A 14,005-nucleotide genomic window follows, 5' to 3' on the forward strand; every position below is an offset into this window, starting at 1 on the left:
AGGATTATGTATAAGTTTTTGTTTTTGTTTTTTGAGACAGGGTCTCACTCTGTCGCCCAGGCTGGAGCAGTGGTATAATCTCGGCTCACTGCAACCTCCGCCTCCTGGGCTCCATGGGATATTGAGGTGAGAGTGATCCTCTCGCCTCAGTATCCCATGTAGCTGGGACTACAGATGCGCGCCACCACACCCAGCTAATTTTTGTGTTTTTTGTAGAGATGGGGTCTTGCCATGTTATCCAGGCTGGCCTTGAACTCCTGGCTCAAGCAGTCCTCCTGCCTCAGCCTCCCAAAGTGATGGGATTATATGTATAAGTTTTAATTGTCCAATACCAAGTGAGGAGAACATTGACTGTTTCCAAGAATCTTAACTCTGCCTTCATACTGTAGAGACAGGAACACTTATCTGAAAATTTGTCTCTTGTAAATACCTTATTTATTCTTTGAAACAAAAAAATGTATTGAGCACCTCCTGTGGTCCAAGCATTGTTTCATGCACTGGGTTTAAAGCCTTTTGATTTCCAGTAAAGTACATAACATATACCACTAAGACCCTGTTTTAGCAAGACTATTGTGTAACTTTCTTATATGATTATTTCTGTATAAACATAAGTGTTACTTGGCTTAATACATATTATATAAATTTTTCAAACATTAAACATTAAATTTAATTCCCAAAGTCACACACACACACAAAATGTTGCATTCTGCCAGGTGTGGTGGGATGCACCTGTAGTCCTAGCTACTTGGGAAGGTGGGGTGGGAGGATCCCTTGAGCCTAGGAGTTTGATTCCAGCCTGGGCAGCATAGCAAGACCCTGTGTCTGAAAAAGACAAGAAACACACACACACATATATGTATGTATGTTATCATTTAAGGATATGTTAATCAAAGGAATCAAGGTTCATACCACTAAGGACAAAAAAGAGTTTAGGAGATCCTTGCCGAATATCTCTAAAGCTTTGAAGAGATTTAGGCCTTTGGGGTCTTTTTTTTAAGACTTGGAGGTCTTTTGCCAGTATTATGAGGCTGAAGTGTGTATTCCATGCAGACTGTTCATTGCTGTGCACTCTTTGGCTAATACAGTGCCAGATACATATTAGGAGTTTAAGTAATTGTTTACTAAATAAATGACTACGGATTAATTTTATTAAACAGTGGGTATAGAATTAGGTATGGTGAGGACTTTTATAGATTTGGCGTAACTTTATGTGTATGTTCAAAATGCGGTAAATTGTAACCTGATACATGTAACCTAACTTGACTTTTTTGGGAAGGGTGGGAAGAAGTGGAATATGTCCAGGTAAGAGCATCTAGGTTCACATTATTTTTCTTGTCTTATATGGGACTTGTGTTTTAATCTAATTTTCCCCCTATAGCCCAGGAGTTCTGTTTCCGAAGAAAGAGCCAGATGATTCTAGAGATGAGGATGAAGATGAAGATGAGTCATCAGAAGAAGACTCTGAGGATGAAGAGCCGCCACCTAAGAGAAGGTGTGGACATGTGAAAACCCCTTGTGGGGAGGACACTAAATACCTCAGAGCTGAAAAATAGTACTATAGGAGGGGCTAAAGCTAAAAAGCGTTTCAGAAACTCAGGATCCTTCTCAAATTCTTTATATAAGTTTGGATTGATCTTCTCTCTTGAAAATCAAGGGCTCCAAACTTTTAGGGCAAGCCTATGTGTATCCATAGTTTAGTTATTCAAAGAAAAATAATTACATATTTCCCTAGGAAAAACGTCATGAAATTGTGTCTAGACTTCATGAATTGGTTGAATTTTTATACAATTTCAGTAAAATCTCTAGTAAAAAATTGTCACATTCCTATTTTTAACGTAAGTGACCACTTCATATGCCATTTCTCTTTAGAAAGCATCTGGTTGTCCCAACAAAACGAATCTCTTAAGTACTAAGTGACGGCGTTTGCTCTTTGGTTCTCACAGGTTGCAGAAGAAAACCCCAGCCAAGTCCCCAGGGAAGGCCGCATCTGTGAAGCAGAGAGGGTCCAAACCTGCACCTAAAGTCTCAGCTGCCCAGCGAGGGAAAGCTAGGCCCTTGCCCAAGAAAGCACCTCCTAAGGCCAAAACTCCTGCCAAGAAGACCAGACCCTCACCCACAGTCATCAAGAAACCTAGTGGTGGCTCCTCAAAGAAGCCTGCAACCAGTGCAAGAAAGGAAGTAAAATTGCCGGGCAAGGGCAAATCCACCATGAAGAAGTCTTTCAGAGTGAAAAAGTAAATTTTATAGGAAAAAAGGGTATCATGATGAAATTCAAAATCTTATTTTCTAAGGTCAGTGTGCATTTGTTTAGTTTTGATGCTTTTCAAATTACATTATTTTCCTCCCCTGTGAACATTGTGGGGAGGGACTCTAAATAAACCAGTTTAGGCATTTGCTAGCTTTAGGTGCTTTTCTTGGTGCCTGCCCTTTTCCTTGTTCATTTTAATTTCTGCAATAATCCTGGACTTTCCTAAACTATGTAATGTATACTTGTCCTTTTTCTCCGCCTCCCTCAACCCCCTATTGTTTTTATGGTCAGCTTTGCCTTTTTTTTTCTTCCAATTTTATCTGAACAGTTGCAGAGATTTTTATATTTGTAGAAAGCATCAAGAACGGTATGCCAGTCAGGTCCTGGAAGTAAAATGGAGGCGCAATATAGCACTGACTGAGTTGTAAAGCCTCCTGCCTGGAGACTTCAGTTATAGCTGTAATAATTAATCTTATTTATAAAAGCCACTCCACTAACCTTTTCTCTCCAACTGTAAACACAGAGACAGCTTCGGGAATAAGCCAAAAACAGTGTGATCTCATTAGATTTTGAAGATATATGACTCCTTTGGGCTACATTTCATATTGATCCGTTTCTAGGTATTTTTCACTGGCCCAAAGTATTGCATTCCCTTAACGGCAAGCACAAGTTCTCTATATCACTTGTTTTTTGTTGTTGTTGTTGTTGTTGTTGTTGTTTTGAGACGGAGTCTTGCTCAGGTGCCCTGGAGTGCAGTGGTGCAATCTCAGCTCACTGCAACCTCCGCCTCCTGGGTTCAAGCAGTTCTCCTGCTTCAGCCTCCCGAGTAGCTGGGATTACAGGTGTGCACCACCACGGCCGGCAATTTTTTTGTATTTTTAGTAGAGATGGAGTTTCGCCATGTTGGTCAGGCTGGTGTCGAACTCCTGACCTCAGGTGATCCACCTGCCTCGGCCTCCCAAAGTGCTGGGATTATAGGAGTGAGCCACTGCGCCCGGCCTATCCCACTTGGTTTTTGACTGAAGGGGAAGTATAGAAATATATTGATTTGTGATTTCTGGTGTCACCTGTGTTACCAAAAATCAAAACAAATTTTTTTTTTTTTTTTTTTTGAGACAGAGTCTTGCTCTGTCGCCCAGTCTGGAGTGCAGTGGCGTGATGTTGGCTCACTGCAACCTCCGCCTCCCAGGTTCAAGTGATTCTCCCACCTCAGCCTCCTGAGTTGGGACTACAGGGGCACACCACCACGCCCAGCTAATTTTTTGTATTTTTAGTAGAGATGGGGTTTCACCGTGTTAGCCAGGATCGTCTCGATCTCCTGACCTCGTGATCCACCCACCTCAGCCTCCCAAAGTCCTGGGATTACAGGTGTGAGCCACTACTCACAGCCCAAATCTTCTTGATCATATGTTTAAATATATTTTTTAATATTTGGAGCATGAGTTGTCACTTCTTGTTTGCCTTTCTTATAAGGAAATGTTGGAGAGTTACATCATTGCTAATGCAGAAATGTTAAGTGGAAAAATATACAGTTTGGTAAAATAAACTAGATTCTACATTTATTTGTGGGTTTTTTTCCCCTCCTTTCTTTCCACAGCACTTTTGATATCAAGCAAGTGGCTTCCTTTTTGAGATATTAAAAAAAAAAAAGAAAAGGAAAAAAAGTAAATGAAGCCCAACTACCTAACCCTTTCTTATTTGTATTTGTTTTAGTATTGTGAAGTTGTGTTAAATAGTACTAGCTAGAAATACAAATTTCTGGTTATCATTTCTTTTCCCTGTGGCACTTGACATTTTAATTGTCTTAAAGTTTTTGAAGTACATCTTCTGGCCCCTTGAGTACTGCCAGAGGCAAAAGATGTTTGTTTCTTATTCATTCCACTTTTGTCTCCTGGGATCCCTTCTGTAGCCTAAAGTATGGCTGAGAAATGGACTGAGAAGATTGGCTTGAATTAGATCATAATCATGTGTGATCCCATCATGAGTTCATTGGAATTTGTGTTGCATGTAAGGCAATCTTTCCTGTTGTAAATCTTCCTTTTTTTATGTACATATATTTTGAAAAATATGAATAAACATGAAATTTTAAAAGCTGCTGAACCGTAGCTTATATTTAAAGGTTTCGAGTATAGTATATCTTCAGAAGTAGCTAAGTGTCGCCCTCACTTTAAGTCTTTTCCACTTCTTGAAATGAACACCATCATTTTCCTTTTTAAATACAAGCTCCAGTTCATGTGTTTTGGAATTCTTATAGAGGGTAAACGATGTTTCCGGATACATTGAATGCTAATTACTTAATGAGTCAAAGGTTTAAAAAATCATTTTGTATTTTATTAAGGACTGGTTTCAAGATCATAGAGTACAATCATGTTCAATAAATGTTCAATGTTCATATAAGTCCTTGGACTAGAAAAAATTACAGTACTGCAAAATATAACAGATAAACCCTAGACATCAAATTCTAGAAGTAATTGTAGTAACTACTCCTGTGCTCTCTAGCAAGTAATGATTCTTAATAGTATGGATGTTAGGTACCTGTGCTCAGAATTCTGTACTCCTCTGGAATCAAAAGTTGGGAGATTTTGGTTGGTTTCTTTGCTTTATGATAATGCTTTTAAAAAGACTTACTGAATAATCACCTGGTGGCTGTATTGCACACCAGGCACTTAAGCACAGGCTGAGAAGTTTAGATCATTTAAAGTTTCTTCCAGCTCTAACATTCTGTTAACTATAAGGACATTTTGTTTCAGTGTGATGTAAAGGGAAAAGACAGGAGGGTCTTTGCACTCTTCCACCAACATCCACAACTGTCAAAGACATATGCCTTACTTACATTGAGATAAAAGAATGTTTGATTTTTCCCTTCCAGGCGTTCCAAAGGAGCAAAACATATTTATAATTTTTACTTCCATGTTCAGAAAGGGGAACAACAAACCCCAGAGGTAATCCCAGAAATCTGTAGCATGGATCAATAGCTTCAGTACTCTGTTGGTGGCTTAGTGACCTCATTTACAGTGTTTCATACACTCTGAAACTACCTACAAGGTACCTTTGATAAATGAGTCTCAGAAAGTGCTGGGAGAGAGATTGTTGGCTTCTTAACCTAAAAAATGAGGAAGGAAAGATACCATTGCTGAGAAATTTGGAGACCTTTCCTTAGCACTATGACAGAAGCATTCATTGCACATGGATTCTGACTAAGCATCCACATGGACTTAATGAAAGGAAACCTGGTTCTGTATAAATCTTAGGAAGCAGGTGTATGTTTTAATCATGTCTTTTGGGTATAATTAACAGGAAAATAACCTGAAAACAAAACTAAACAATCTAATACCTTTTGACGTTTGTTTTTTCATCATTCCTGTTTTTCCAAATTTTGTTAGCCCTTGTCAAGGTTTGCTAACCAATTCTTAATTAATACTTACTTTAAAGAGCCTGTGAAATTATTCTCTCTCAGGCTGTGATCCTCTTGCCGTCTTGATACGTCATGAGAATGAAGCTCACCAGCCATGTTAATTAAATACTGCATTTAAGTAAGAGAAACTTTAAAAATTTAGGATTATAGTTTAGGTCTCCTATCTTTGGAACCTGATTAATTTATCTTTCTTTGGATTAAGTAAAAATTCTAATTTTAGCTATGAAAGAAAAGAAATTCTATTCTTAATTGGAAAAGACCATTAAACTGTTTCCCCAGAGGTTCTGGTTGACATTACTTTCTAGCATGTAGATTTTGCTTTTGCATTTTCATGGTGGAACAGATGGTCACTCACTTCTGCAGAGCCAAAGCCAAGGAAGCAGAACTGTTGAAGCTTTTGGCTTAGGAACCACTTGACAAAGATTTGTTTAGAAGCCATTACAGATGGCTAAACAGTACCCCTAATCAGCTGCATTATTTTCTTAAGAAATTAATCTCTACCATCTTTATAACTATATTCTTTTACTTATTATTTTTTTGAGATGGAATTTGCTGTGTTGCTAAGGCTGCAGTGCAGTGGTGTGATCTTGGCTCACTGCAGCTTTGAACTCGTGTGCTCAAGCAATTCTCCCCACCTCAGCCTCCCAAGTAGCTGGGACTACAGGCAAGCTAATAAATGCCTGGCTAATTTATCTTTTCTAGAGATGCGGCCTCACTGTGTTGCCTAGGCTGGTCTTGAACTTGTGGCCTCACACAATCTTCCCACCTGGGCTTTCCAAAGTGCCAGGATTACAGGCATGAGTCGCCATACCTGGCCCTATTCTTGCTTCAGTTCTTTTCCACAAGATTGTTAACTTCAGTGGCTTTTTTCCTGTTGGAAAAACTTTCTACCTTTCATGATTTAATTTTATCAGCTTTTTAACTGTTTTAACCGTTCTTAATTCTGTCTTGTCCACCACTGGTATGTCAAAGGAGGCCTCAAAAGGCTGAAGCGATTTTCCTCAAAAATTACAACCCTTTTTTTTCCTGTTATTGTATATAATGTATAATTAACACTGTTCACTATTAAATCTTTGCTTAACAAAAGAGAACTCTGTGGTGCCTAGAGTATGTCTCATAAAGTATAGTTGTAAGTTTGGCTTATTAATGTAAGTAGTAATAGTCATAACGACTAACACTAGCTGAGCTTCTTCCACATCAGGCTCTGTACAGATACTATTTTTATTTTATTTTTGAGATGGAGTCTCACTCTTTCACCCAGGCTGGAGTGAAGTGGTGCAGTCTTGGCTCACTGCAGCCCCCGCCTCCCGGGTTCAAGCAATCCTCCCGCCTCAGCCTCCCGAGTAGCTGGGACTACAGGCATGTGCCACCACGCCCAGCTAATTTTTATATTTTTAGTACAGATGGGGTTTCACCAGGTTGGCCAGGCTGATTACGAATTCCTGACCTCAGCTGATCCTCCTGCCTTGGCCTCACAAAGTGTGAGCCACTGCGCCCAGCCAAGCACATGTTTAAGAGAGCAGAGGGCTTGGAAATGAAATTATTGTCAACTTTGCCAATAGTCAAGTCAGTGTGGCTTTTGTTTTAATTTTGGTAACTGTCAAAATTAGACCTTGGATTACTGGAAAATACTATCTTGGCTACGCTTTGGGTTTTTTTTGTTCATTTTTATGTCACAAGTTACTAAGCAATCCCTTAAGTCTTTTTTTAGGACACTCCAGGTATTTGGTCATTCTCATATCCTAGTTGTGGGACACTCAGAATTCATCCTGTGAATTCATCCAGTTTGCAGGATGCTCATACTCGTGAGAGCTTTTCCCCCCACAGGAGCCACAGCTTCTATCAGAACTTTATGTTGCTAAATGAGCAGCTTTCTTTTATAAACTGTGAACTTATATTCTAGGAAGCAAGAGAAATTCCAGAATGGGGATTTTCTCAGACAACTGAATTTTTTGGACATGGGATCTGCTTAGTAATCATGAGCTGGAATGTTAGAAATCCTTGCTCTTTTATTTATGATTCGGAAAGAAACCTTAGTCATTCAGTCTCTCCTATCTTTGTGTGCTTTGTTTGCCTAATACCAACAAATAAATACTCTTTTTCCTAATTCCCAGAGTTTCACATCCTGCTTATCCGTTCTACTGTTCTGAGAACTTTTGCTCTGATGAATTTATTCTGTCAGACCTAAATTCCTTATTACCTGTTTGTGTAACTCAAACTTGCTGATACAGTCTATGGAATAATAAATGTTCTTCAGTTTCAAATAGAGATTGACTCCCGGTCGGAGTATACCGTGGAGCCCAGTGTCCTAGAATCTGTGGCTGTGGTCCTGCACAGTGGTCTTTGAGGACTGCGTCACTTACCAGCTGTGTGACCTTGGCCACCCACTTAATCTCCCTGAGCCTTGATTTCCTCATCTTTAAAATGATGGGCTTCATGTTGACAAGCCTTGTTTTTTCAGAATAACACCTAGAAGCAATGTGAGAGTCTTCAGTTCCAAAGAAATATTGAACTATGTTTACTACACTACAGTTAGTAATGCATTTAGTATTTTAGGAAAGACTTTTTAAAAAATAAGGGAGCCAACGTTTCACAAAAGTTCTGTTTTGTTTCAACTACATTGTAGTTTATTATTGCTAGATGCTTTAAATCACATTATCTCAAATTCTCACAGATATATTTTCAAAGATATATGAAACTATCCTCAATTTTCAGAAGCAAATAAATTTAGTTGATTTCCCCCAAATTAAAGATGTAATAAGTTGATGGGGTTAGATTGAAGCCAGGCTTGACCACTCATCCTTCTTCCACGCCTCCTTTAGTGGTTTTGTACACTGATAGCTCAAGCAGCAAACTCTGACAGCAAGGACGAGAGGGTCATGCCTTAAAATTAATGGGCATTGGTTAGCATATTTTTTTTTTTGATTCACAGATTTTAAAATCAGGTTATTAAACTGTTAGAAGCTTACTTGGCACAAGATGAACAAGAACAAAGAAAGCATATACAGCCTTGAGTTTCAAAAGCCAGGGAGCAGGGAAGAGAAGCCAGGTGAGCAAGAGACATGAGTTCCTTCTGAGCTGTGGCCACCAGATGCCTAGGCAGCCATCAGCTGCCACCTGGGTCAAACCTGGTGCCTCAGCTGGCTCACCTGTCTGTGTAGATGAAGAGCAGAGCTGCAGAGAAAACTGAAACTACTTGTGCAATCTTTATTTCTTAAAATCTCCATTAAAGAATACCAGCTTAAGTTTTTCAGCATAGGCATTATTTTAATACTGGTTAATACCTGCCTTACTGTACTTTCTGGAATGCATTTCAAGACCTCCTATTTTATTTGTGGTAACAAACTTTGTAAAAAGTGTTTCTGGGAAGGAGCCATCTTTTTCCAGACCTGTGCTTTTCAGTTGGGAAGGTACTATAAACCATTTCTCTTTTCTCTGCATCTCAAATGGGATACGCATAGGAGCAAAATAAATATGGTGCCTCTTTCTGGGGCGTCAGTTTTATTCAAAGATACTGCAGGGAGTGGCTTCATGGTAATATTGACACAAATGGAAGGTAGTATGGAGCCCACAAGAGTTGGTAAGAGGGAACGAGATTTCCCAGAAACAAAGCAGCAGGAGTGCTTCAGGTGAGCTCTGCTGTCTGATCCCCAAGACGTGTACATTCACTCACTCTCCTTGGAAAATATGAGAAGCAGTGGCTGGGACCCTCCAAGAGTGTACAGCTACCTATAGTCTATGTCCACTTTGGAACCAGGACTAGCAGTGCTACCTTGGGCAAGTCACTTAACCTGATTTCTCTGGAAAAGTGAGTTGAACTCAGATCATCTGTTGCAGCCCCTCCAGCTCTGACATTTCTCTGTATAAGCTCCACACTTTCTGCCAACCAAAAGAATACATAGGGAAGAAGAGCCAAGCAATACCGTGTTGTGGCCCATTTCCTGATGGATAAGGAGCCTTATGTTTCTTAGAGATGGGGGTCTCACTGTGTTACCTAGGCTAGACTCAAACTCCTGGCTCAAGCGATTCTCCTGCCTCAGCCTCCCAAGTAGCGGGGACTACAGGCACGTGCCACCATGCCTGGCCAGGAATCTTATTTTAATCACTGTATCAGTTTCCTAGGGGGGCCGTAACAAAGTACCACAGACAGGTTTAAACAAAAATGTATTAATATTTTCTCCAGTTCTGAAGGCTAGAGGTCCAACATCAAGGGGTCAGCAGGGTTGGTTTCTCCTGAGGCCCCTGAGGGAAGGATCTGTTCTAGGCCTTTCTCCTTGGCTTGCAAATGGCTGTCTTTTCCCTGTGTATTTATGTCACCTTACCTCTGTACTTGTCTGTGTCTAAATTTCCTCTTCCTATAAGGACACCAGTGTAACCGAATTAGGACCCACACTAATGAACTCTTAATTTACCTCCTTAAAGACCCCATCTCCCAATATGATTCTGAGGTACTGGAGATTAGGACTTCAACATAAGAATTTAGGGAGGACAGTTTATGACATTGTCTCTGATTTTTTTTTTTTTTTAATTTTTGGAGACGGGATCTTGCACACCCAGGCTGGTGTGCAGTGGCACGATCATAGCTCACTGCAGCCTCAAACTCCTGGGCTCAAGCAATCCTTCCACCTCTGCCTTCCAAATCTTCCAAATAGCTGGGACTATAAGTGTGTGTCACCACACCCAGCTAATTTCTAACCTTTTTTTTTTTTATTTTAATTTTTTTTTTTTTTTTTTTTTTGGAGATTCTTGCTGTGTTGCCTGGGCTGGTTTTGGAACTCCTGGCCTCAGGTGGTCCTCCCACCCCAGCCTCCCAAAACATTGAGATTACAACAAGTATGAGCCACTGCGCCTGGCTTGGTTTTGTTTTTTTTTTTGTTTTTTTTTTTTTTTTTGAGACGGAGTTTCACTCTTGTTGACCAGGCCGGAGTGCAATGGCATGATCTCAGCTCACTGCAACCTCTGCTTCCTGGGTTCAAGTGATTCTCCTGCCTCAGACTCCTGAGTAGCTGGGATTACAGGCATGCGCCACCACACCCGGCGAATTTTGTATTTTTAGTAGAGACGAGGTTTCTCCATGTTGGTCAGGCTGGTCTCGAACTCCCGACCTCAGGTGATCTGCCCGCCTCAGCCTCCCAAAGTGCTGGGATTACAGGTGTGAGCCACCGCACCTGGCCGGAATGTTTTTTAAAATTGCTATTCTAGGTCACTTATTTTTGGGGGACAATGTTGGTAAATTGTAGGGATGGCCGCCAGGACACATCTGAGAGAACAGAATGATAGTGTTCAAAGGTGAAATAACTCAACATGTGAAGGTGTTGGAGACTGAGATGGAGTGTGCACTGTCAAAAGTGGATGTGGATGAGCTGTTACTGTGCTAAGCCTGTTGGGAGCTTACCATCTTGGCTCCGGTTTTCAGTCCTGTTGTTAGAGAACAGCTTCTCAGTGATGTGGTGTTACTTCCCACACACATTCGTCAGCTGCCGACTGCAGCCCGTGGTTCTGGGATTTTAGAGAAAAGGAAAGATTGACAGCAAGCTCACACCTGTGTGGTTTAGTCACTGTCATTGACTCATCAGGAAATACCATGACATGGCATGTGCACCAACATGTTCAGCAGTCATGACTCCCACCCCCACCCCAGCTTGTCTTTTTGTCATCCTTCCCTGCTTAATATGGGTGCTTTGGGTTTCCTGTACACCTGAGTCATTAATCCAGTGGTTGAAGTTTTACACCTGATGGCTCCCAAGAGCTTGTGTTGTCATGAATGTGAGATCACAGACATTTGGCAGATGAAGTAGTGATGGCTGTTTTATGCTGCAATCCTGAGCGGAACCCAGGAAATGGCTGATACCCACTGAAGTTTGTTACATTTGATGTAAACTTTTCAGTTTGTACATCGAATGTACCTTTATGTACCTTTAGCGAGGCTACATCTGTGGTACAAGTTTTGTGTTTCTGCGCTTTTAGGATAAGACCAACTGAATTTGGTAACCTGGGGGAATAGCTCAGATAAGCAGTTACATTATTCTGATGCATAAATAAAATTGAAGGCTGGGCACAGTGGCTCATGCCTATAATCCCAGCACTTTGGGAGGCTGAGGCAGGTGGGTCACTTGCGGTCAGGAGTTCAAGACCAGCCTGGGCCGTCTCTACCAAAAATATGAAAATTAGCCAGGTGTGGTGGTGTGCACATGTAATGGGCTACTTGGGAGGCTGAGGCAGGAGAATGGCCTCAACCTGGGAGGCGGAGGTTGCAGTGAGCCGAGATTGCACCCCTGTACTCCAGCCAGGGTGACACAGCAAGACTCTGTCTCAAAAGTCTTGCTCTGTCGACCAGGCTGGAGTGCAGTGGCGCGATCTTGGCTCACTGCAAGCTCCGCCTCCCAGGTTCACGCCATTCTCCTGCCTCAGCCTCCCAAGTAGCTGGGACTACAGGTGCCCGCCACCGTGCCTGGCTAATTTTTTTGTATTTTTTAGTAGAGATGGGATTTCACTGTGTTAGCCAGGGTGGTTTCGATCTCCTGACCTCGTGATCCGCCTGCCTCGGCTTCCCAAAGTGCTGGGATTACAGGCGTGAGCCACCGCGCCCGGCCAAAAAACTTTTTTTTTAAGTAAAAATAAAAAAACTTCAAATATATAAATGCATTTGGTTTTGAAACCTTGTATTTCTGAGTCGGACTGAAGACCAACAAAAAGAAGACCCTTCTTGGTATTAGAAGTCAGTAGTCAATGTCACACACTTTGAACATACTTATCTTTCTAGATTTTTTTTTTTTTTTTTTTTTTTGAGACGGAGTCTTGCTCTTATCACCCAGGCTGGAGTGCAGTGATGTGATCTCAGCTCACTGCGATCTTCACCTCCTGGGTTTAAGCGATTCTCCTGCCTCAGCCTCTCAAGTAGCTGGGATTGCAGGCGCCCACCACTCCCGGCTAATTTTTATATTTTTAGTAGAAACAGGGTTTCACCATGTTGGCCAGGCTAGTCTCGAACTCCTGACCTCAGGTGATCTACCTGCCTTGGCCTCCCAAGTGATGGGATTACAGATGTGAGCTACCGCACCCAGCCTCTAGATCTGGTTTTTGCAGCACTTTGTATGTTTTATTGTAAATCTCTGTGTCTCTGGGATCTAGCACAGTGCCTGCCACTCAAATCTTGACCCTCTGTTTCCTTCTGAGAAAGATTTAGAAAGCAAGATTCTCCCTCTGGTTTTGACTATTTCATTATCTGAATTTAAGCTTTTGTCATTTTGACCTGAAACAAATTCCTGCCACTATTTTAAAAATTGCATGTATCAGAATGAATTGTATGCATCAGAAAACTTGTTAAGAGTTAGTATTTAACGGAGCTGTGCCTCGTGTTGCTTTCTCTGAATATTCTCAAAGCGGGGACTGTGGAGCTAGTAATTGTCGAGTCCTCTATTTAAAACTTACGGGCTTTTCTCCCCCTGCCCCCACCCAAGAAAGCTAGGAATTAACCCTTTATTCTTTGTGAACTCCAAGTTTAATAAACTGGATTTGCAGAGAATAGGGGTGACTTGTAAACCATCTTGTTCCCTCTTGTCACTGGACTCGAGGCTGGCAGATGGCTCTGGTGAAGTGTTGCCCAGAGCACTTACGTCTAGAAGTTAAAGAACCCTTGCTTCAGCCTGGGCAATATAGTGAGACCTCGTCTCTACTAAAAAAACAAACAAAAAAATTAGCTGGGTGTGGTGGCATGCACCTGTAGTCCCAGCTGCTTGTTGGCTGAGGCAGGAGGATCGCTTGAGCCTGAGAGATGGAGGAGTGAGCATTGATCGCGATTGTGCCACTGTCACTCCAGCCTGGGCGACAGAGTCAGACCCTATCTTAAACAAACTCTTGCTGTACTGTCACTCCAGCCTGGGCGACAGAGTCAGATGGTGTCTTAAACCCTTGCTGTACTACACTCCAGCCTGGGCGACAGAGTCAGACCCTATCTTAAACCCTTGCTGTACTGTCACTCCAGCCTGGGTGACAGAGTCAGAAGCTGTCTTAAACCCTTGCTGTACTGCACTCCAGCCTGGGCGACAGAGTCAGACCCTATCTTAAACAAACCCTTACTGTACTGTCGCTGCAGCCTGGGCAACAGAGTCAGACGCTATCTTAAACCTTTGCTGTACTGTCACTCCAGCCGGGGCGACAGAGTCAGACCCTGTCTTAAACAAACACTTGCTGTACTGTCACATACAAAAGAAAATCAAGAATAAAAGTAAGGTCTAATGTCAGCTAATATTTATTGGGTGCCTCACTTCCTGTGGGTCAGGTACTGCAGCTATGCACTTTGCTGTTTGAGTCCTCACGTGGCTGTGAGTCAGGCGTTAGTA

At 41.7% G+C, this 14,005-nt stretch overlaps 1 protein-coding gene across 8 annotated transcripts in view; it reads left to right on the top strand.

Annotated features, from left to right (window-relative positions):
• HP1BP3 (heterochromatin protein 1 binding protein 3) overlaps positions 1 to 4,342 on the top strand; it is a 45,468-nt gene extending 41,126 nt beyond the window's left edge. For all 8 annotated transcript variants that reach the window (XM_054502942.2, XM_054502958.2, XM_054502923.2 and 5 more), the window contains 2 exons: positions 1,379 to 1,492; positions 1,944 to 4,342. In XM_054502942.2, coding sequence (XP_054358917.1) covers positions 1,379 to 1,492; positions 1,944 to 2,238 — 409 coding nt within the window. In that variant the 3' untranslated portion in view covers positions 2,239 to 4,342. The remainder of the gene's footprint in view (positions 1 to 1,378; positions 1,493 to 1,943) is intronic.
• Positions 4,343 to 14,005: the final 9,663 nt, after the last annotated feature.

This window comes from Pongo pygmaeus, chromosome 1 (genome assembly GCF_028885625.2).
Source record: "Pongo pygmaeus isolate AG05252 chromosome 1, NHGRI_mPonPyg2-v2.0_pri, whole genome shotgun sequence".
Lineage (NCBI taxonomy): Eukaryota > Metazoa > Chordata > Mammalia > Primates > Hominidae > Pongo > Pongo pygmaeus.